Here is a 25,134-nt window from a genome sequence, read left to right as displayed (position 1 = left end):
GACCTTCTGACTCCCAGGCCTATGCTTTATCAACTAGGCCGTGCTGCTTCTCCCATTCACTTTCTTCATCTGTAAAATGGGGATTAGATACCTGCTCTCTGCACCTCTTAGATTGTGAGCCCTGAGTAGATCAGAGACTGTGTTCAATCTGATTATCTTGAACCTACCCAGTGCTTAGTACAAAGTGAGCACTTAATACCATAATGATAATGGAACATAGAATTCAAACTCTCCATTTTGTTTTGTAGAGTGCCTAGGTCAATGCCAAACACACATAGGCCCTTTATAAAATACTTTTTGTTGATTATATAAACTTTAATAACAGGCTAGATTTGTTTTATTAGTAGTTATACTTTGCAGGTTGAATAAATTCAGAAAAACCAATCAATGGTATTTATTGAGCACTTACTATGTGCAGAGCACTGTACAGCAGAGTTGGTAAACATGTTCCTTGCCCACAAGGAGTTTACAGTCTAGAGGGGGAGACAGACATTAATCAAAACAAATTATAGATATGTACATAAGTGGTGTGGGGCTGAGGGTGGGATGAATATCAACTTCTTAATGAGTACAGATCCAAGTGCAAAAGCATATTTTCAGGAATGTGATTCATTCAATCGTATTTGAGCACTTACTGTGTGCATGACATTTTATGTTCTTTTCCTCATATGCTTGTCATTGGATTGTCATTTCCATTTAAATTTGAAATATTCCATTTTAAAATACCAACATAATGAAACAAAATTTTCTCTAAATTCTTCCAAAATTTTTAATCAGTACAAATTTGATTTCAGGTGATGGATAAATCTTATACTACTAAAATAGAAAGCTTAATCACCAAAAGTAATCATAGAGTGTAATAAATTCTAAAAGCAGAGAGCTCATTTGAGGCACACTAGTATTAATTTAGATATTGGAATTAGACTGTGTTCCGTATTTTGTAATCACAAATGGTGAATAGAAAGCCAATGGGCTTCTGAGTGTTTTGGCTTTGTTTTCTCTCTCATCTTTGATGCATGTGTATTTCTTGTGGATTATTATCTATTTTAAGAGCTGCACAACCCATGAAAACTTCAGTTGCATTATATTTAAGTATAGTATTGTTTTTTTGCTCCTCTAAAGATTTCATTTGAGGGGTTATTTGAATTAAAGGTGTTTTTTTTTTAAGTTTTAAAATAGCTGTTTTAAAATGATTCCCCTGTTCCAGAGATCCCTGCAAAGGGTACGGAGGGAGGGGGCGGCACCAGTGCCACATATTTCACTCCGACACTACGGATCTTCGCCCCCACAGACCCCCAGCCACCAGCTTCCAGTCCACCCACCCCCCTGCCGCTCGGGCCCGGGAACATTGCGCTCCCCTTCTCGATCCTGGGGACATTGTGCTCCCCTTCTCGGCCCCAAGGACATTGTGTCCTCGGGGGACATTGTGTCCCCCGGCTCGGGCCCGGGGACATTGTGCTCCCCAACCGCTCCCCCACTCCGCCCGAGGCGGCCATTTTAGGAAGCCCCCACTCTGCCTGAGGTGGCCATTTTGGGAAGGCCTCACTCCCTCTTCCCTCTTGAGGTGATTCATCTCTCCCGCCCCCGCCCCGGGCGACGACGTCCTTGTTCTCACCATGTTACCTTACCTTAGCCGCCGCCCACGGCCGCCACCCACCCCGGACAACCTCAGGGCCCCCCCGCCGCCACAGGGTTATTTGGTCATGAGGTCTGGGACTCTCTCGGCCGCTAGCCGCTTGACTTTGAGTCTGATCGGGTAGGATCGGCTCGTCCCTCGACCCTGGTCATCGCCTGCTTATTAACACTATTGTAGTGTGCCTTACTGTAGCATATTGCTATATTTGCGATCTCGCTTTTTATTGTTTATTGTCGTCAGATTTTGAATTTGATCAGGTCACCCCTTAATCGAGTCTACCCCCGACCCTGGTCATCACCCCTTTTATTAACACGACTATATTGTATCATACTGTATCATGTTGCTATATTAGCACCACTGTATTGTATCATATTGTATCATGTTGCTATATTACCGATTTCATTTATTACTGTTTATTGTTGTCAGTGCTGCCACCCACCTCTCTGGCCTCGTCATGTCCCTCCTCCCCCCCTCCCCCCTCCCGCCCCTTCCTATCCTCCCCTTCCCCTTCCCCTTCCCCTCTCTCGCTCAGCTCTTTCCCGCTCTCTCCTCTGTCTCCTCCCCCCCTCCTCTCTCCCGCCCTAGAACCCCACTTTACCAGCGCTACCCCTCTTCCCCCTCCCCCTACTCTTCCCCCCACCAAACCCCCTCTTCACCCCCTCCCCCCTTCTCTCTTCCCCACCCATGCCCCATCCCAGTCTTCTTGTCCCACCGCCACCCCTCATCCCCCTCTCCTCGTCCAGGGCCCCGCCACCTCCTTCCCATCCAAACCCTCCCCTCCCCCTGCCCTTCCCCCCCCTCCCCCCCTTGCACCCACAGCTACTTTCAAGTGTGGCCTCTGGAACCCCCGCTCTATTACAGGCAAGCTACCTTTCATCCATGACCTTTTCCTCTCCCGCTCTCTCCTCCTCCTCGCCCTTTCGGAAACGTGGCTCTCTCCCGAAGACACGGTCTCCGCCGCCGCTCTCTCCAGCGGAGGCCTCTCCTTCTCCCACTCCCCCAGACTCACCGGTAAGGGAGGAGGCGTCGGCTTCCTCCTCTCGCCCCGATGCCGCTTCCGCACTATCCCTCCTCCCCCCTCCCTCTCCTTCCCCTCCTTCGAAGCCCATATCATTCGCCTCTACCACCCACTCCAGTTACTTGTCGCTGTCATCTACCGCCCTCCCGGTCCCACCTCCGACTTCTTCAACCACCTTGACCCCTTTCTCACCTTCCTCCTCTCCTTCTCTCTGCCCACTCTGATCCTTGGAGACTTCAACATCCATACGGATGTACCCGACGACTCCTCTGCCGCCCGCCTGCTATCCCTCCTCGACTCTGCCGACCTCCTCCTCCACCATACCGCGCCCACTCACCGACTCGGTCACACCCTCGATCTCGTCATCTCCTACCGCTGCACTGTCTCCTCACTCACCAACTCTGAAATCCCTCTCTCTGACCATAACCTTCTCACCTGCCTCATCTCTCACATTCCCTCCCCCTGCAAATCTTCGCTACTGCCCCACAGAGACCTCCGCTCTCTCGATCCCATCCGTCTTTCCAATAGCATCTCGCCTCACCTTGCCGCCCTGTCCTCTCTTCCCACTCTCGACGAGCGGGTCTCCGCTCTCAACTCCACCCTCTCTACTCATCTCGACTCTCTCACCCCCCTTTCCCTCCGCCGCTCTCGCTCCACTAACCCACAGCCCTGGATCACCTCCTCCATCCGCCTCCTACGCTCCTATGCTCGAGCTGCTGAGCGCTGCTGGCGAAAGTCCAAGCACCAAGCCGACCTCACACACTTCAAATTTATCCTTTCCTGCCTTAACTCTGCCCTCTCCTCCGCCAGGCAAAGCTTCTTCTCCTCCCTTATCGACACCCATGCCCGTCACCCCCGCCGATTGTTCCGGACCTTTAACTCTCTCCTTAGGCCCCCTGTTCCTCCCCCTCTCCCATCTCTCACCCCTAATGATCTGGCCACCTATTTCCTCACGAAAATCAACACGATCAGGTCTGAGCTCCCCAAAGTCACCCCTCCGCCTCTCCCCTCCCCCCAACAACCCCCTCCCCTACTTTCCCATCCTTCCCTGCAGTATCCTCAGAGGAGATCTCCTCCCTCCTCGCAAGTGCCACCCCCTCCACCTGCGCCTCGGACCCCATTCCCTCTCACCTTCTTAAAACCATCGCCCCTGCCCTCCTCCCTTCCTTAACTTCTATTTTTAACCACTCAATCTCCAAGGGCTCCTTCCCCTCTGCCTTCAAACATGCCCACGTCTCCCCCATCCTAAAAAAACCCGCTCTTGACCCCACTTCCCCCTCCAGTTATCGTCCTATCTCCCTACTACCCTTCCTTTCCAAAATCTTAGAACGAGTCGTCTACAATCGATGCCTAGAATTCCTTAACTCCCGTTCTCTCCTAGACCCCCTCCAATCTGGCTTCCGTCCCCTCCACTCTACCGAGACTGCTCTCCCTAAGGTCACCCATGACCTCCTTCTTGCCAAATCCAATGGCTCCTACTCCATTCTGATCCTCCTTGACCTCTCTGCTGCCTTTGACACTGTCGACCATCCCCTCCTCCTCCATACCTTATCTCACCTTGGCTTCACGGACTCTGTCCTCTCCTGGTTCTCCTCTTACCTCTCTGGCCGATCATTCTCGGTCTCCTACGCTGGAGCCTCCTCCCCCTCCCATCCTTTAACTGTTGGAGTTCCTCAAGGGTCAGTTCTTGGCCCTCTTCTGTTCTCCATTTACATTCACTCCCTCGGTGAACTCATCCGCTCTCACGGCTTTGACTACCATCTCTACGCAGATGACACGCAGATCTACATCTCCGCCCCTGTCCTCTCCCCCTCCCTTCAGGCTCGCATCTCCTCCTGCCTCCGGGACGTCTCCACCTGGATGTCGGCCCGCCACCTAAAACTCAACATGAGCAAGACTGAGCTCCTCATCTTCCCTCCCAAGCCCGGTCCGCTCCCAGACTTCTCCATCACCGTGGATGGCACGACCATCCTTCCCGTCCCGCAGGCCCGCGGTGTCATCCTTGACTCGTCCCTCTCGTTCACCCCACACATCCTATCCGTTACCAAGACCTGCCGGTTTCACCTCTACAATATCGCCAAGATCCGCCCTTTCCTCTCCACCCAAACGGCTACCTTACTATTACGGGCTCTCGTTATATCCCGGCTAGACTACTGTGTCAGCCTTCTCTCTGACCTCCCTTCCTCCTCTCTCGCCCCGCTCCGGTCTATTCTTCACTCCGCTGCCCGGCTCATCTTCCTGCAGAAACGATCTGGGCATGTCACTCCCCTTCTTAAACAACTCCAGTGGTTGCCTATCGACCTCCGCTCCAAACAAAAACTCCTCACTCTGGGCTTCAAGGCTCTCCATCACCTTGCCCCTTCCTACCTCTCCTCCCTTCTCTCTTTCTACCGCCCACCCCGCACGCTCCGCTCCTCTGCCGCCCACCTCCTCACCGTCCCTCGGTCTCGCCTATCCCGCCGTTGACCCCTGGGTCACGTCCTCCCACGGTCCTGGAACGCCCTCCCTCCTCACCTCCGCCAAACTGATTCTCTTTCCCTCTTCAAAACCTTACTTAAAAATCACCTCCTCCAAGAGGCGTTCCCAGACTGAGCTCCTCTTCTCCCTCTACTCCCTCTGCCATCCCCCCTTTACCTCTCCGCAGCTAAACCCTCATTTTCCCCTTTTCCCTCTGCTCCTCCACCTCTCCCTTCCCATCCCCACAGCACTGTACTCGTCCGCTCAACTGTATATATTTTCGTTACCCTATTTATTTTGTTAATGAATTGTACATCGCCTTGATTCTATTTAGTTGCCATTGTTTTTACGAGATGTTCTTCCCCTTGACGCTGTTTAGTGCCATTGTTCTCGTCTGTCCGTCTCCCCCGATTAGACTGTAAGCCCGTCAAACGGCAGGGACTGTCTCTATCTGTTGCCGACTTGTTCATCCCAAGCGCTTAGTACAGTGCTCTGCACATAGTAAGCGCTCAATAAATACTATTGAATAAATAAATACTATTGAATGAATATTTGAGATGTGACTGGGGGAGCTGGAGTGGTGGTATTGAAAGTAGCAAGAACTGCAGAGTGAACTAGAGCCCTGGATAGGTAGGGGAGCGGAGGAAGAAGAACACTTTGCAAAAGCACAGTAGTCTCACCTGTGGGGACTATTCAGTCTCCAAGACAGAGGAAAGGGAGGTAGGGGAAGAAGGAGGGGCGGGGAGGAAAGAGAAAGAGGAGGAGCTATTCTGGATTGGAGAGAGGAGATGAGAAAGAGCAACTGCAAGCATCAGACTTGGCAGAGCGAAAGGGACATAGACAATCTGAGAGCAGTTTGGAGTTAAACCCAAATTAATAAAACAAACAAATCTGGGTAGAGGAACTGGAGTGAGAAGGGGTGAAGCTCTAAGAATCCATACTTTACATATGATTAAGTGGACAGAAGAGGCTGGCGTTCACAAGGTTAATACATTTGCATATTTTTGAGAACATGGGCCTGGGAGTCAGAGGACCTGGGTTCTAATTCCGGCTCCGCCACTTGTCTGCTGTGTGACCTTGGTCAAGTCACTCAACTTTTGTGCCTCAGTTACCTCATCTGTAAAATGGGGATTGAAACCATGAGTCTCATGTGAGATGTGGACTGTATTCAGCCTGTTTAGCTTCTATCTACCCCAGCACTTAGTATAGTGCCTGGAGCATAGTAAGTGCTTAACAATACCATTTTTAAAATGCTCACTTTATGGTACAGCCATATTCATTAGCAAACTGAATGCATTGGATGTACCACTTTGCGAGACACACCCCACCACCCCCAAGGGCCAGGAACCGTGTTCATTCCTAACTGTGTGTTTTCTCGCAGCACTTAATTACAGTGCTCTGCTCACGGTAAACACTATCACTACTGCATAAGGAAGAAATGTGCTTTTAAAAAGTTGCGTTCTGTTTCATATTTTATGATGTACTTGAAATGGAGTTTGAACAGTTTATCTCAAGTTCATCTCTGATTTGTCAAATTGGCGCTTAAGGGATGAAAACTACATTGGGTGGAGACCATCTTCAAATCCTCTACCAGTTCCATCACTAAGTTTAACCATCATTGAAGACATATGCACATATATATTTACATGTTGTGATTTAAATATTTACAGAGAAGCAGTTTGGCTCTGTGGAAAGAGCACGGGCTTTGGAGTCAGAGGTCATGGGTTCGAATTCCCACTCGGCCACTTGTCAGCTGTGTGACTTTGGGCAAGTCACTTTACTTCTCGGTGCCTCAGTTCCCTCATCTGTAAAATGGGAATTAAGACTGTGAGCCCCACGTGGGACAACCTGATGACTCTGTGTCTATCCCAGTGCTTAGAACAGTGCTTGGCACATAGTAAGCGCTTAACAAATACCAACATGTGGTTAAAGTCTTTTCAGTTAAAGTCTTTTCATCTTTTGATCACCTTCCTTGACCTTCCTTTATTCCTCTGTCAAGTTATCTGTTCAATAGGTGACCCCAATGCCCCATTAATATCGAAGGTGGTATTTATTAAGCACTGACTAATGCAAGCACTTTGCTAAGCACTAGGATAGATAGATATAAGATACTCAAATTGGACCTAATCACTGTCGCAAGGAATCACACACAGTACAAAAAGGAGGCAGAGCAAGTATTTTACAGATGACACATCTGAGGCCCAGAGTGATTAAGTGACTTGTTCAGGGTCACATGGTAGACCTAGAAAATGGTAGAGGTGGAACCAAACACAAGTCTCCTGACTCCCAGTTCCGTGGTCTTTTTCACTGGGCCATGCTGCTTCCCTAAAGTGCCCAGCTTTTTATTCATTCATTCATTCATTCAATAGTATTTATTGAGCGCTTACTATGTGCAGAGCACTGTACTAAGCGCTTGGGATGAACAGGTCGGCAACAGATAGAGACAGTCCCTGCCGTTTGACGGGCTTACAGTCTAATCGGGGGAGACGGACAGACAAGAACAATGGCACTAAACAGCGTCAAGGGGAAGAACATCTCGTAAAAACAATGGCAACTAAATAGAATCAAGGCGATGTACAATTCATTAACAAAATAAATAGGGTAACGAAAATATATACAGTTGAGCGGACGAGTACAGTGCTGTGGGGATGGGAAGGGAGAGGTGGAGCAGAGGGAAAAGGGGAAAATGAGGCTTTAGCTGCGGAGAGGTAAAGGGGGGATGGCAGAGGGAGTAGAGGGGGAAGAGGAGCTCAATCTGGGAAGGCCTCTTGGAGGAGGTGATTTTTAAGTAAGGTTTTGAAGAGGGAAAGAGAATCAGTTTGGCGGAGGTGAGGAGGGAGGGCGTTCCAGGACCGCGGGAGGACGTGACCCAGGGGTCGACGGCGGGATAGGTGAGACCGAGGGACGGTGAGGAGGTGGGCGGCAGAGGAGCGGAGCGTGCGGGGTGGGCGGTAGAAAGAGAGAAGGGAGGATAGGTAGGAAGGGGCAAGGTGATGGAGAGCCTTGAAGCCTAGAGTGAGGAGTTTTTGTTTGGAGCGGAGGTCGATAGGCAACCACTGGAGTTGTTTAAGAAGGGGAGTGACATGCCCAGATCGTTTCTGCAGGAAGATGAGCCGGGCAGCGGAGTGAAGAATAGACCGGAGCGGGGCGAGAGAGGAGGAAGGGAGGTCAGAGAGAAGGCTGACACAGTAGTCTAGCCGGGATATAACGAGAGCCCGTAATAGTAAGGTAGCCGTTTGGGTGGAGAGGAAAGGGCGGATCTTGGCGATATTACATGGAGCTTAGTTGTGTCTTAGTTGTGTTTGAATGTATTAATATATTAAGAAAAATTTCAAGTTCATAAAAATAAAATGCTGAAAGGCAACTTTATTTTTCCAAGACAATCAAAATTGGATTGAAAATATGACATTCAGTGCTGTGATGCTGCATATTTTATCCATCTCCTACATCGCTAAAACGATCCCCATATTCTTTCTTCTTTACTGCTTTAACTCACCTGCCTAGTAATTTAGAATCAGGAGTCCATCTGTCTCCACCAGGATTAGGAAGGAATCTCTGATTTATTTTGGTCTGATAAAGGCTGAGTAGCAATTCAATATTGAGAAGTTTCCAGAAGTGGTGTGGCCTAATAGATAGAGCACAGACCTCGGAGTTAGAAGGACCTGGGTTCTAATCCTGATTCTGCCACTTGTCTGCTGTGTAACCTTGGGCAAGTCACTTCACTTCTCTGTGCCTCAGTTACCTCATCTGTAAAATGGGGATTAAGTCTGTGAACCCATGAACCCTCCCAACCTCTTGTCTCTCCCCACTTTTTCTACAGAAATGTTCTGGGCATGTCACCCCCCTCCTCAAAACTCTTCAGTGTTGCCTATCAACCTCCTTATCAAACAGAAACTCCTCATTATTGGCTTCAAAGCTCTCCATCACCGTGCCCCTGCTTACCTCACCTCACTTATCTCCTTCCGCATCCCAGTCCGTACACTCCGCTCCTCTGCCGCTAACCTCCTCACTGTGCCTCTTTCTTGCCTGTGCTTCCATTGACCCCCCAGCCCGTGTCCTACCTCTGGCCTGGAACGCCCTCCCTCCTCAAATTCGCCAAACACTCACACTTCCCCCCTTCAAAGCCCTACTGAAGGCTCACCTCCTCCAAGAGGCCTTTCCAGACTAAACCCCCCTTTTCCTCAGCTCCCCTTCCCCTCCGTGTCACCTCCACTCACTCCCTTTGCTCTACCCCCCTCTCCCCGCAGCACTTGTGTATATGTATCTATAATTCTATTTATTTATAATAATGCCTATTTTACCTGTTCTGATGTGGGTATATATATATGTCTAATTCTGTTTATTTAGAATGATGCTATTGATGCCTGTTCACTTGTTTTGATGTCTGTCTTCCCACTTCTATCCTGTAAGCCTGGTATGGGCAGGGATTGTCTCTCTTTATTATTGAATTGTACTTTTAAAGCTCTTAGTACAGTGCTCTGCACACAGTAACTACTCAATAAATACGATTGAATGAACGAATGAGTGTGGAACAGGGACCATGTCCAACCTGATTAGCTTGTATTTATTCCAGCGCTTAGTACAATGCCTGGCACATAGTAAGCACTTAAATACCATTAAAAAAACCTTTATTCATGTAATTGCAGAAAGGCATAACCATGGATGATGATGATGATGATAATTGTGGTATTTGTTAAGTGCTTAGTATGTGCCAAGCATTGTACTAAGTGTTGGAGTAGATATAGGATCATCAGGTTCCACATGAGGCTCACAGCCGAAGTAGGAGGTATAACAGGCATGGAATCCCCATTTTGCAGATGAGTGAACTGAGGCATAAAGTTAGGATCATCAGGGACTCAGAAATTTGTATCTCTCTGCTCTTTGATTTGCAGACACATTCCTTAACCCAGAGGAGAGCTGTGCAGGGCAGAAGAAAGCGATTTGACGTATTGTTAGCCGAGCACAAAAGCAAAACCAGGGAAAAGGAATTGCTTCGACATTCGGACCAGCAGCAGCAGCAGCAGATGCCACCTCTCAGGGAACCACATCCCTCCCCTTCTAAGACGTCACAAGAGCTGCACCCAAATGCTCACGGAGTGATTCCTCCCGAATCAAAGCCTTTAGTACTTAACAAACCCAAGCCTCATAACCCCAGTCTTCCACGGTGAGCTGTGCAAATGACTAGAGAATGTGATCAGTCCACAGTCCTTTTTTTTTTTAAGACCAGTCTTCTCCAAAAGGGCCGTTAAGCAGTAAAATAAATGACATTAGCGTTCTTCACTATTTTCCATGCATAAAATGTTAACCACTGTAGGTGAATTTAATATTAACATGATGGATATTGGACTGAAGCAGCATCCCATCTGTCTTTTGCAAGCCAGAAAGGTTGTAAATCCTTTGTGGATCAACCATTTCCAGGGAAAATTAAGGGGGGAAATTATTGTAGCTTTGTAATATCTGTTTAGGGTCCATCTTTTGTCCTTTTTTGCCATTGGGATTTTGGGCTGGGATATTCAAAAGCTGACATGGAAGAGGGAAGATGGGTGGTCACAATGAGGTTTCTCTTGGATTATCTGAGACAGCACAGTTTCAGAGTCCTTTTTTATAACATAAAAGACTTGTTCATTTTCCTTGCTGATGAACAGCTGGCCTACCAAACTCTGTCTATGATTTTTAACTCTGTTTTCAGTAGCATTTATAGAAATACCCGATTAACACCCCAAATAAACTCTTAAACCTACCCAAATCACGAGGACGAGATGTGGATTAACACATGCCTTGGTTCCTTTGTGTATATGCCGAGCCCCTATGGTCTAAACGAATTGATTCCTCCCCAAGTAGGGAACGAGTAATACCCTTCTACTCAAGGCTAGATCAGGCCTACAGTGTGGTATCGGTTACCTTTTTCTATAGTTCACTTAAATACAGCCTAGAAATGAAATCTGACTCATCACCTACATTTTACTTATCAAGGCCCCCAGGCTGTTCGTCTCAATACAGTGGGAACGTCCCTACTGACTCTCCATCAGTCCATGAATCTCCCCACCCTCCCATGCCTGCCACTGAGCCAGGGTCTCGGATATCCAGTGATGAGGGAGAAGGTGATGAAAAAGGTGACGAAAAAGAAGAGCCTGTTGAAAAACTGGATTGTCTTTATGCTGATCATCATCCTCAGCCGGCGTCTGTAAGTTCCAAGGCAATGTCTTGTTTTTAAATGTATGGTGGGGAAGACAGTAATGAGAATATCAACGCAGCAGCAAAGCTTCCAGAGAATAAAGCGGCATCCGGCAGCAACCCACACTTTTCATTTAGTGATGACGGTTTGGTGAAGATTTTGTGCTTCTCCTTATCTTATACCAGGAGGAGTTCTTCTTTGCATGTTGAAGGCATTCTGAAGCCTGCAGCAGCAGCAGTCCAACTCAAAGCCTTTATTTGGTGATCTTTCTTAAGATATAAAAACTTTCCTTCATTGGGGAAATTTCAGTGTTGAATTGCCTGTCTGTCTTCCAGTTTTGCACATTTGGGAGTCAACAGATTGGAAGAGGTTACTATGTGTTTGATAAGAAGTGGAACCATATCCGATGTGCCCTTAACTCCATGGTGGACAAGCATCTCAATGCCCAGATGTGGAAGTGAGTAGAAACCAAGTGCTCTTTCATCCACTGATTTTGACTGAGGTCTCCTTAGCCCCAGCTTTGTTTGCTTTTAAAATTATTATTGCTGTTGGTTCTTACAGTGGTGATTGTTGTTAACCTGCAGTAATTCACAAACTACAAAATCAGTCCCAAACAATTAAGAGTTGACTGGACCTATCTTTGCCTTGTCACCTAGAGGACAGACTATCTGCTCCGTTTAGGAAGGAAATCTTTGGCCTTTCTTGTTTACCTTAAAGGGTGTCTTATTCTCATTGAACCTGTATTATGTGGATTTCAAGTGTCTTAATCAAATCCACTGACTGGGAGTATCAGTTTACCCAGAAAGGCTCTAAACCTTTCCAAAATGTGGCCTTTCAGTTTTTTGTTCTGCCAGCCTTCCTGGTAGACTGTAAGACTCGGACCTCATTGGTTTATTTGTAATTATCCAAAGTGGTCCTAACCCTGACTTGAGCCTAAGTTTGACTGTGACTTTGCTGATTACAACCCTGTCAACCAAAAGAAATTATTAGTCCCTTTTCCTGCTAGATGGCCTTCTGCAAGACTTTTCCCTTTGAGAGCCTGGAAGTGTCTGAAAAAGCCAAGTTGTCCTATAAGAAGTAGTCTGTAGTCTGAAAGCTCCTTGTGGGCTGGGATCATGTCTGTATACTCTGTTGTATTGTACTCTCCTAAGAGCTTAGTACAGGGCTCTGTACACAGTAAGCACTCAATGAATTCCCTTGATTGAATACTTGATTGACATAAGGTAAGCTCCTTGTGGGCAGGGAACTTGTCTACCAAGGCTGTTATATTGTAGTCTTCCAAGTGCTTAGTACAGTGCTCTGTACTTAGTACATTTATGCACTGTATTAAGCACTCAATAAATACCATTGATTGATGAGGTCTAAATCAGTCGAGCTCGTTTATCTACCTGTCATTGTGATAGGTAAAAGGCAAAAGGGGAAGAAATGCCTTCACCATTGACTCCTTGGAAAAGGTCCTAAACATCCCCTGTGGGGTCAGGAGCTGTTTTGATAACTACAGAAAAGGAATTGTCACTTAGCAATTGGCCCAAACTGGTAGCAGTTTCAGCCCAAGTTCTTGGAAGTGTGGGATACAATACAAACAGCGGTTTTTTGTTTTTGTTTTTCTTTCGGGGGGCAGGGGGAGTGGTAAGGGGACAGGAGAGTTTTCTCCACTTTTAAAGCGAGCATCCTAAGCAAGGAGAGCTGCCCTCGAGAACTTGTGGTTGCTGATGACTAAGCCCCTTCCCAGAGACAAGAAGAACTCTGACCATTGTACTTAAGAGAATTAGAGTAATCTGGGTGTCGATTTTTCTAGTTTCCTAACTTCTTTAGACCAGCCAGAACCGTATCTGGATGGGCGGTAGTGTTCTGTGGAGTTCCTGAGCTAGACAGTACCATGACATTTGGGCATAGCTGTTAACCTGCAACAGGGAAAACTTGAATTAGGCATAAGAATGAACTTTCCAACTAGATTATTAATGCTGGTTTGTTAAGCACTTATTATGTGCCAGGCACCGTACTAAACTTTGGGGTGGATACAAGCAATTGAATTGAATACAATTCAAGTTAAACACAGTCCCTGTCCCACGTTGGGCTCCCAGTCTCCATCCCCATTTAACAAATGAGGTAACTTAGTCCCTGAGAAGTGAAGTGACTTGCCCAAGGTCACACAGCAGACAAGTGGTGGAGCTGGGATTAGAACCCATGACCCTCTGACTCCCAGGCCCATGCTTTATCCACTAGGCCATGCTGCTGCGTTTCAAAACTGAAACAAGTTACAGAGAATAGGTGTGGAGTGTCTTCCTCAGGAAGTGATCTACACTACTCTGACTGATTTGGTTTATCTTCCTTTCCCCTTGAGAGCAGGAAGATGAACTGGGTAGCCTCTTGAGGACTCTTCCAGCCCTGGGATTATTTCTGAAGTGCTTGAATTTGACAGCCCTGCCCTCCAACCACGCCCCTCACACCCCTCCCGCTCCCAATCGCTATATGTCCCAAGGAAGGGAAAGCAACACTTTCTCCCAGCTCACCCAAGGGTGGATTTTTGTAAAATCAATTTTAAGTAAGGATAGGTCTTTAGAATTGTGAGGTGTCTGGTACTGCCTTTCCTGGTTTGCATCTCCTGGTCTCCTGGGGCAGATAGAGAACATTTCTATTGAAGTCATTTTCAGGCAATGGCAAGGTGTGGGTTTGTGGAGTGGGGAGTCCCTTAGGAGCCACCTGGTTGCACTTTTTAGGATCTGCTCACACAGCAATGCTGATGCTGTGACCAAAAAAAGCTTTCTAAATTGTTTCGCTTACCTTTTCTCAATTCAGAAGGTTGACAGGATGGCCCGTGGAAAGATTTTAGGTTGTATTGCATAATGCAAGGACTGCAGGGTGGGAATATGATGCCTCGTCTACCTGAGTAACTTTTGTTGTACTGGCTGGTAATTCAAGACTTGTAGAGTTGGCCTCGGGTTTGAAGGTGGCACAACCGACGGTAAGCCTGAACATGAGCGTCCTTGCGAGGAATGTCTCACTTGTCCACTTGGTCTCGGAAGAGGCAGAAGCGCACCTTATCTGGCCTCTTGCCCTCCAGGCAAACAGGGATCAGACACCAGCGTGACGAGGGGAATGGTCTGTCCTCCCACCAGCAAGTCGTGTGCTTGCGTTGCTTGGGCAGTAGCGATGGCTTGCGCCGAGCCCAGTCCGCCCCCATGCCCAGTCGGAAGTCAGCTGGTAAGGAGAACGGGTGCCATCTGTGGTCACAGAATCCCTCTGAGGCCTCCATGGCAGCAGACGACACTGGGCCCCCGCCCACCCAGCCCGCCGTTTTCGAGTAGGATACTCTGAGTGGCTCAGTGTAACGGCCATGGGGGTCCTTTTTACCATCTTGTGAAAACTTGGGGGAAAAGCAAAGTAAGAAACTGATGCAGAATGGCCCCTTCTGGGGAAAATGCAAATGCAAAAGAGAATCATCCATTACCTTTTATCTCTTTCTAGGAAAATTCCTCCAGCACCTAGTAATGCCGCCTCCGTACGGGTTCCTCACCGGACAAACCCCACGCCGATGTCTCAGTGTGGTGTCAGCACCCCAGGTTCTCTTTCATCGTCCACAGTCTCATCATTGCCAGGGCTGATTTCCCCGTCCTGTGTCTCTCTGAATAGCAAATCGATACCACCACATGGAACTACACTAAGTGCATATCCTGCTGCTTTGAGTGCAATGGATCCTGTGTGCAGTATGCAATCAAGACAAGTGTCTTCATCCCCCACAACACCTTCAGTGCTTTCCTCAGTACCTTCACCTATGTCCAGAAAACCTCAAAAACTGAAATCCAGCAAGTCTTTTAAACCTAAGGAGTCTGCTGGTAGCAGTACTGACTGTAACAGTACCAGTGGTAGCAGTAGCGGCTCAGGAAAGAAGCGCAAAAGCAGTACCCCGCTGTTAGCACGTTCTTCTTCCTCTTCTTCCCATTCCACAGAGTCCTTTAGGAAAAACTGTGTGGCGAACTCTGGAAACTCTGGGACCTCCTACCATTCTTCAGTGACATCTTCGTCCCATAACGTTGGTCTCAATTGTATGACTAATCGCGCTAACTCCGTCAGCCTCAGACATGACCAATCAGGGAGGGGCCCTGCCGAATCGATTAAGAGGATGAGTGTGATGGTGAACAGTAGTGATTCCACGCTTTCCTTGGGGCCGTTCGTTCATCAGTCCGGTGAACTGACTGTCAATTCACACAGCGGTTATTCTCATTCACATACTCCTCTAGACAAACACGTAGGAAAGAAAAGAAAAGGCTCACCCAGTTCAAGCAACATCCACAACAGTAGCAAAACCCACAAGGTTGCCAAATTGCCATCTATGAACAATGTTCACCCGAAACACAGTGGCTCCATCCCAGGGACGCAAGGACTGACTAACAATTCTCTTCTTCATCAGGTAGGAAATGGATAGATACTAAATTAGTACCGTGTCAGAGGTTCCTCCACTCCCTCACTGTAGTCAGGTCTCGCACGGGCGTGCACTCTGTCCCATCACGTTTGGTTTTCCAGAGCAAGGCGGGCACGGTGTTCCAGAGTTAGGTTTCTGACCCTGGTTTGGGCTCAGGGAGGTAAGGCTACGGAGGCAGGGGCTCCCTCGCCCCCATTCCTAGGGTTGGAAATGGGGGCGCCAGGTAGTTGCTGCTGCATCCCCAAACTCTGGGCAGGAGGTGGACTGTTTTAGTCCTCTGACCTGGAATTCACACAGCTGCAGGGGAAGCCAGGGTCATCCAAGTCCATTTCTGACCTTTGGGTGGGCTCCAGTACACTACCCGCGAGCCATCCCAGAATCAGAAATGAGACCCGACCCACCAGAGAACCATTCTCCCTAAATGTTCTGTTCCTTGTTGGCAGTTGACAAACAGGGAATGTGTCTCTTTTGGAGGTTACCTTGTAATCGATGGAATTTATTGAGCGCTTACTATGTGCAGAGCACTGTACTAAGCACTTGGGAGAGTACAACACAGCAGAATTAGCAGATACGTTCCCTGTCCATTACGAGCTTACGGTCTAGAGGGGAAGACGGACATCAATAACCGTTGTATTTGCCACCGCTCACCTAAAGTTTACTCATCGCTTTGGAGAGCTCATTCTTTTTGAACACTTTGCGAAGACAGGGGCTTAAACGTCTTCTTGGCCGGTCCATTAATCCCTGACAGAGGGGCTAGTAGTGGCAAAAGAGAGAGTCCTTGCTCTTTTGAAGAAAAAGTATGGAGTTGGTTTAAATACGTATGGCCTGAAAGCAAATATGAGTACCAACAGTGCCGTTTTGAAGGGTTCCCTTTAGAAAAGGGATGAGAAGCTACTTCATCGGGATGAGAAAACTCCCTGAAACTACTGAAAGACGGGGATGCTGAGAGCACTCAGTTCCCCTATTTATCACGAAGGTTTGCGTTCTCGCAGAACCTAGTGTTAAGGACAGCACCCCTGGTAGTAGTTGCCATCCCTAATGCCGCACAAATATGCATGACCATGTCTTCCCACACTGCAGCATGCATCCAGACGGGCTCACGGTGTCAGAAGAATGGTCCCTCATTGTTCCATCGGGGTCTAGCTTTTTAAAACTGGTAGGGAAAACATGCATTTTGGCAGAACTGAAGGCAGTCGGTTGGAATGTTAACACTGCAACAATGGAAAATCAAAATTTTTGAAGTGAGATTCATTCCAGTGAAGTTTTTTTGAAATGTTTTCCTGGGCCAAGCTTTCCTATGACCTTAAAAACTTAAATTCTCAGTCTTCCCCTCACAATTGGGAACCATTTTAGTGTGAGCAAAAGGTAGAATTGAGCCAGATGCAATTAAAGATTTGAAAGCTTGCTTAAATTAGGGCAATATCAAATGTATTTTGAGGCCCAATTTAACAGAATTAATAGCAGTGGTTAAATGGATGTGTGTTTTCTTATTCAGGATAATCATATCCACTGTTCATTGTCTTTCCACACCTACTGCCAGCTACTATACCCTTTTCTGCTGTAATGATTTCTTTAGCCTCTTTTTCCTTGACTTTCTGGCATTTTTCTTTCCTCTTCCCATTCCAATCATCACGATTCCTCTACTCAGAACTGGAGATTTTATCAGCAGTTCCCAGCACAGCAAAAAATGCTCACTCATGAGGGAGGTATGGCCCCACAGCTTTTTGAGCTGAACTCCCAGCCTGGGTCATCCCAGGACTCCTACAAGACCTGAGTTTTCCATCAGGGCTGAAAAGACCTAACATAGTGGCTTTCTGGCCTGGTAACCCTTTGAAGCCTGTCTCTTCTCAGGTCACATATCTGTCTCTTCCTCCTACCTCCCCGCCACCCTCCTCTCCCCCCCCAAAAAAATCCTTTCCCCTTTTCTCCTCACTCAATGAAAAATTGGTATCTATGTTTCCCAGAGCTGTGATTTAATACTTGGAATCTTTCCAAGTACTTTCTTCAAGTAGGCAGCAGCACGGCTTAGTGGAAAGAACATGGGACTGGGAGCCAGGAGACTTGGGTTCTATCTGACTCTGCCATTTACTTGCTGTGTGACCTTGAACAAGTCACTTAACTTCTCTGTGCCTCAGTTTCCTCATGTGTACAATGGAGATTCAATATGTGGTCTTCCTCTCCCTTAAACTGCAAGCCCCATGTGGATCAGGGACTGTATCTGATTGTATTGGATCTACCTCAGTGCTTGGCAATAGGCACTTAACAGATTCCACAATGATTAATATTACCTTCATACCCTAATCAGTATCCAGTTGTGTTGAAGTGCATGACCTTTTTCTCAGTGTTAAAGATCTCCAGTTAAAATAGATGGTTAAAGAGGAGGCAAATAGATGATCTTTCAACTAGCGTAGGAGTTCAACCAGTAGCCCAAGTACCCCAGAGATTGGTGGCGCTGGCAGCAGCATTTTCTGTCTCTGCTGAGCCGCAAAAAGTAGAAGCAGGCGAGAATATAAATGACTCCTCACTGTTACCACCCCCTTCATCTACCCAGAGTGCATGTCTTCCCTGGGGACCCAGCTTCTTGCAGCTTCTAGAGTAGCCCCACAGCTCTAGAGGCATGAACTCGGGGGACGTGGTGCCAGGAGGAATGGTTTCTATTCTCGCCTGCTAAGCCAGCTAATGGAAGTATTTCCCTTTGCCTGAGGGAGGGCAGAGAGTGGACATGACCCTTAAAGCCAATCCTTGAGGTCGCAGGGGCATAGGTCCTAACAGATTAAGAAAAATCACTAGGTAAATGGCATTTGAACCTTGAATGGGAGCTCACCTACTAGCCAGTTTCCACCTCTTCCATTATCTAATCTCTTGGTACATCCATGTCTTTGCCAGGCAAGAGAGAGAACATTAAGCACTTGAGTTTTGGATAGGGTGCCTTTGTGATATGATGAAACGATCAAAAGAGAGGGGATAACAAAAAAAGCCTTGTGTCTGCTTGCTATAGTCCACGTTGGGGAGAGGGAGCCTGCATCTCAGGACAAATGAAGTAGCAAGCTGCATTCTGTTTTCTGTACCTAGCTCGCATTTGTATTGCCAGTGAAATAGACAGTTGGGCACAATTGGCCAAATAAGTAAGAACCAGATAACTCTGTGTGAATTTAAACTTCATGCTACTTGGGATTTTCAGTCATAAGAACTTGAACAGGAAGTCATTAATGAAGTATAAGGCGTGGCAAAGCAAAATGTGTAGTGTAGTGAAGTTTAACAGCTTCAAAGATGTATTTTCAAAATCTGAACTGTGAATGTTTCTCCTCTGAAACTTCTAAAAGTCAAGCCACTCAACTGTCCCTAAATGTAGCAAAACTGGGGGGGGATGACGGTGCAGTTACCCAAAGGGTGGACAAAAATGACCGGGTAGGCTAAATTACTCCAATCACTTGGTGTAGCACTCAGGCTATGACTTTTCTTACCTTCCTGGGTCTTAACAATGTTAATATTGTTTCAGACCATTATGACCTCATAGTGTGCATAGGTTCCCTTGGACTAGCCGCCGAGCAATGGAATTAGGTAAACTAGCAAGCAGTAGTTTAATCTTTTTCTTTAGGCTAGAAACCCAAAATCGTCTCACCTTCAGCTCAGAAGAAAATCTTTAGGAATCATTCAGCCAAGAAAGATAGAGGGGCTTTCGAATCTGGACACAAGTGGAATTCTATGAGTCTAGGAGCGTTGGACCACATTATCATCCCCAAATGTTCCCTCTGATATCTCATGCCTTAATGTCCTTGTTTTAATGATCTTTTCCTCTCGTTCTTTTTGGCAGCCAAAGGCACGGCCGTAGCAGCTGGAAATACCACAGTGAGAAAAGAACTGGACAGTTTTCACTACAAGTAAAACCTCTATCTGGCACTCTGGACTCCACGATGCCTTTGAGTTTATCCCAGCTGCCCATGGTCCTCAGGTCTAGAACTCTTCTGGACTGCTATTTTAATGTAGAATTTCCTGAAGCCATGTCTGTAGCAGTAAATATCTCTTAATAGACACTGGATCAAGTTCAGCCACAGAATTGCTTTTGTCAGTGTTAAAAGTGGTCTGGGCTGCTTGCTACAATTCTGTGAGATTTTCCTTGCAGGAAAAAAATCATATTGCCACTATTTGACATAGAATGGCGGGGTAGAAGAATGTGGTGGGATGAACATTGCTGTAGATTTATTTTTTTTTATTTTATTTTATTTTTTACACTGATGTCTTCTGTAGGTCACTAACCAGCAGTTAGGCAAAATGAGTTGAGAAGCCTTCTAAGGGAATCACAGAGTGGGGCACAGTGAACGAACCTTTCAAGAAGGGACTAAGGCTTTAGGATTTTTATTGCAATGTTCCAGGAATGGAATACAAAAGGGTAGCATAACTCAAAAAGACAAAACAGCCTATATTCTGTCCCGTCTATTTGCAAGTAATTTGGGAGAAGAAGCTGCCAGGAGTTGTAACTTTTAAAAGTTTGTTCAAAGCCACTGATGCCCAGTAAAAGGACAATAAAGTATTGGGGAGTGGGGGTGGGATACTTTTTATGAGACAAAACATTCTATAGATTTTTTTGAAGATTCAGGTTAATAGGAATATAAAAATTTTAGTTTTGATAAAAGATAACCAAATGCAAAGAATTAATATGGGGAAAAAATATCAAGATTTCCAAAGAAATGTCATTTCTCAAAGGGTAGAATGATCCATTAAATCCGTATGCCAAGGGAGATTGGCTTGTCCCTCCCACAGAGTCTCTTTCTAAGTTGCCTTTCTAAGATAAAATTTTGAAGAGGCAGAAAGGGGGCTCTCACATTTAAGATGTAAAATATTTTCTGAGTGAGTCTCAGCAGGGTCAGTACTGTCCTAAACTTTCCATATTTGAATACTATACTGGAAATCTGTTTTCATAAATTCAGCCTTGAGCTCTTTGTGTGTGTGTGTGTGTGTGTTGTGTTGTGTTGTGCTTCTAAGGATTTTGTGGGGGGCAGAGGGGGAATTTTTAAATGTGGCAAAAATCATCAGCCGAGTATCATTCATTTTTGAGAATGCCCATGTTGCTCAGAAGTTGTATAATACGTTTGGCTCAAGGCAGCCTCAAAACAAAAGCCTTAAAGGGCTTAATGTTGTCATTATTCAGTGCTTAGGAATCTAAGTGGTTTAAATGACCAGGCCCTACATATGGTATTGTTGGGAATCAATCAATCAGTGGTATGTATTGAGTGCCTACTGAGTGCAGAGCACTTTGCTAAACGCTTGGGAAAGTACAGTCCAACAGAGTTGGTAGACGTGATCCCTGCCCACAAGGAGCTTACAGTCTACAGGAGCAGCAACTGTTTGTTGAAGTACTCCTGTCAGGTGCCCAGAACCTAATGATGTATTCTCTCCCCCCACCCCCCACAATCTTTTTGGGGTCACCCTCAGAACCGCGTTAGGGAACTTCAAGCCAACAAACTTTGAACAAGTTCTCTGTCAGTTTATTAATGTGAATTTGCTACAGAATGCTTATAAGGTGTTTATGGAATGGTGACAATAGCATATTATGCAGACACTTTAGTTTTACACTTATGTAAAACATGAACTTTTGAAGGGAGGTAATATAACCCCTTCAGTATACAATCAGTGATGAAAAATGAATAAAGGAAGAAGCTTAGCAAGAAGTGCTAGACAATTGAAGTGTTAGTTAATCCTGGAAGAAAGCAAAAAGGCATATATAATGTTGAATCCAAATCACTGTTAGTTTTTGGCTGCAAAGTGCAATTCTTTTTACGTGGGTAGGCTTCAATTTAGTAGTGGGACTGACAATAAGAAAATGAGTTGATTTTAAGCGATAGATTCATGAAAATAGTCTGAAAAATCTACTTGATGGCAATTCAGAACATTGTAGCTATTCATAAAAACAAATGTTAATTGCTTTTAGGTTTTCCAAGACATTGGAAATAGGAGTTTAGCCTATTTTTGAATACTGCCTGCCACATATGCACACTTGTTCAACCAGTGCTGTCATATTGAAACTGCTTGTGAAGCTTTTATTTTCTCATACTGTTCTTTCAGATCTAGAAAAAGTTAAGACTATTTAAAATTCAATAGCACAAGTACCTTTTGATTTAATCACCATGTAAAACCAAATTTGCAGTGGTTGGTTTGTTTCTAGACAGATTTTGGTATTAATTTAAAAGTGACACTTTTGTATTCTTTGCAACCGAAGTTTGACGACTTCTGCAGTTTTCTTAACCTGTTAAAAAAAAATTGCTGCAACCATGAACAAAGAATTATACAGAAACCTACTTTTATATCTTTATTTTGGAATTTCTTGTTCTATTATAAATATTGAATATCCCTATTTCAGAAGACATATTTTGTTAAAAATTGATTGTACATTGAATATGTATTTTTGCACAGGTCCTTTTTTCTTATATCCACTTTTGGTACAATTGAAATCTAGTATTTATTGATAAAAAAAACTAAATACCTTTTTATAATTTGAAGTGGTTCACTGCCAAGCCAATAGTACTAGATCCTGCCTACTTTACATTAAGGGACGCCTCTGTTTTGTGAAAGTTGATGTCCCTTGAAACGTCTTGTGAGTGGATTTGTACAAATTAAATGGGCATTGCTTTTTATTTGTTGCCCGATTTCCCAGAAGACTACATTTAGCTAAGTGACACACTGCTTTTCTTTTGTTAGTTTATGGTGGTGGATGGTTGTGTGTGTGCGCACGTGTGTTTATGCTTGTCATGTGACTGAAAACTATTGGAAAAACTGAAAGTGCCTGATACCTAATTTTAAGCTTGGACTGTTGAGACAGACTGTCCCTAAAAGACTTGAATGTTTAGTTGAATTTTTTTTGGAGCTTGCTTTTTCCATCTGTTTTTTTTGTTGTTGTTTGGTTGGGTGTTTTTTTAAATTTGAGAGAAGGAGTTCAAAAATGATCATTTTAGGAAGTGGTTTAAAATAAGGCCTCTTTTGTTTAAAGCAACCCAGCTGTAATGCATTGTCCACTAATGCCAAGGATTAGGACTCCTTTCAGCCAGCATTTTCACTCAGAAGAATTCAAAATAGAATATGTAAAAAAAAAAAATTTTGTATTTCAAAAGCCTAATACAAAAAAATACCTCTGAGAATTTTGTAAACAATTGTATAATTTGACAGATATACCATACAAAGGAGTTGTCTTACTTTAAGAGTTCTCTTGCCAAGGAATTTCTCTTATGTCTCTCACTTGGTCTGTCCTGGGGAAAGGAGTTGAACTTAAAATCATTGTTGAAAGTTTCACTGAGCAGAAAATTATCATTTTTACATCCTGTGCAAAAATTTTTTTTTCAGATCCTCTAAAATGAGCACTACATACTGTCAATGTGAATGTAGGGCCTTGAAAGCATTTTGCTCTGTTGTGAGCCTGGTTCTAAAAGCAATCTCCTGTGTAAAATGTGTGAATAGTTTGATCATTTGTATACATAATCAAAGCATCTCAGCTGGACTTTGTTTTGGCTGCTGTTTAGAACATGAACAAATTTCATGATAGAAAATTACTTTGGATATTTAAGAGAGAAGAAATATATAGTCTATTTGTTTTGTAACAAGTTTCTGTAAATAAAATAATTTATACTATTTATAAGAAAAGGTTGTGCTTTGCTTTATGAAAAATTAGTTTGTTGAACAAACATGTTACTAAAATAGGCAATAAAATTAGGATTTCTCAATAAATAAGCTTGGTTGCATAAAATTTTAAATGTTTCTGCTTCATTATCATTAAACATCTTTCACATGTTTAGCTCTTTTAAAAGGCTGAATTATTTTCATTGCTTCAAATAGAGATGAGGCCCATTTTTCAAATTTGCCCCCTGGAGACCTCATTCGCTCTCACAGCTTCAACTACCATTTCTATGTGAATGAGTCTCAAATCTCCCTCTTAAGCCCTGATCGCTTTCCTTCTTTGCAGTCTCACATTTCCTCCTACCTTCAGGACATCTCTACTTGGATGTCCTGCCGACACTGCAAATGTAACATGTTCAAAGCAGAACTCCTCATCTTCCCATCAAAATCCTGTCATCGTCATCTTCAGTGGTATTTGAGAGCTTACTATATGAAGAGCTCTGTACTGTCACACCCTCTAGACTGTGAGCACATGGTGGGCAGGAATGTGTCTGTGGGTGTTATATTGGAGTCTCCCAAGCACTTAGTACAGTGCTTTGGCACACAGTAAGCACTCAATAAATGTGACTGAATGAATGGGACTTTCCCATCACTGTAGATTGCACCACCATCCTCCCTGTCTCACAAGCCCATTTGCTCTCCCCGCCCCAGCCCCACAGCACTTATGTATATATCTGTAATTTTATCTGTCTTCATGTCTGTCCAAGACTGTAAGCTTCTTGTGGGCAGGGAATGTGTCTATTGTATTGTACTCTCCCAAGCACTTAGTACAGTGCTCTGCACACAGTAAGTGCTCAAATACAATTGTATGCATGAATGAATGAATTAATAACCTTGGCTTTGTCCTCGACTCATCTCTCCTTCAACCCACATATTCAGTGTCACCAAATCCTGTCAGTTACATCATCACAATATTGCTAGAATCCACCCTTTCATCTCCATCCAAATTTCTACCCTGATGATCCAAGCACTTATCCTTTTCCCACTTTGACTATTGTATCTGCCTCCTCTCTGACCTCCCTGCCCCCTGCCTCTCCCCACTTCACTCTGCTGCCCAGATCATTTTTCTAAAAAAAAAAAAAAAAGTTCTGTCCACTTCTTCCCTCTCCTCAAGAACCTCTAATGGTTGCTCAAACACAGCCACATCAAACGGAAACTCCTTTCCACTGCCTTTAAAGCACTCAATCAGCTCTACTCCCACCGTGCCTCACTGATCTACTACTGCCCAACTCCAATCGTGATACTCCAATCCGCTAGTGCCAGCTTACTCACTATGCCCTGATCTGGTCTATCTCTATATCTGGTCCCATGTCCCATGTCCATCTGCCCATCCCCAGCCTAAAACTCCCTACCCCTCCATATTTACCAGATCACCACTCTACCTTCAAAGCATTATTAAGGTCACATCTTCTCCAATAGACCTTCCCTGACTAAGCTCTCTTTTCCCTGACTTACCCTTCTGCATCATCTATGCACTTGGATCTCTGTGCCCTTGGGGCACCTGATATTCACCCCACCCACAGCCCTTACCAATAATTTATATTAATGTCTCAGTCTCTAGACTGTAAGCTCACTATGGGCAGGGAACATGTCTACCAACTCTGTTGTACTCTCCCAAACACTACAGTGCTCCCTCTGCACACAGTTAAGCACTCAATAAATGCCACTGATTGTAACAGGATCATTCAAATATCCTAATCAAAGGGTGGCTCTACTTCTTGCAGAAAATGCTGTGTTTTTAGATCTCTTTGCAGTGCCTG

General features: G+C 45.2%; 1 protein-coding gene across 2 annotated transcripts in view; it reads left to right on the top strand.

The window, feature by feature from the left end:
* Window positions 1-23,451, top strand: part of ATXN7 (ataxin 7) — a 126,537-nt gene extending 103,086 nt beyond the window's left edge. For both annotated transcript variants that reach the window (XM_029051041.2, XM_029051042.2), the window contains exons 8-12: window positions 10,004-10,275; window positions 11,085-11,295; window positions 11,622-11,743; window positions 14,755-15,697; window positions 19,524-23,451. In XM_029051041.2, the coding sequence (XP_028906874.1) occupies window positions 10,004-10,275; window positions 11,085-11,295; window positions 11,622-11,743; window positions 14,755-15,697; window positions 19,524-19,541 (1,566 nt within the window). In that variant the 3' untranslated portion in view covers window positions 19,542-23,451. The remainder of the gene's footprint in view (window positions 1-10,003; window positions 10,276-11,084; window positions 11,296-11,621; window positions 11,744-14,754; window positions 15,698-19,523) is intronic.
* The last annotated feature ends 1,683 nt before the right edge of the window (window positions 23,452-25,134 follow it).

This window comes from Ornithorhynchus anatinus, chromosome X1 (genome assembly GCF_004115215.2).
Source record: "Ornithorhynchus anatinus isolate Pmale09 chromosome X1, mOrnAna1.pri.v4, whole genome shotgun sequence".
Taxonomy (NCBI): Eukaryota; Metazoa; Chordata; class Mammalia; order Monotremata; family Ornithorhynchidae; genus Ornithorhynchus; species Ornithorhynchus anatinus.
Note: the sequence above shows the minus strand (reverse complement) of the source record. Positions and strands in the feature narration are given on the sequence as shown.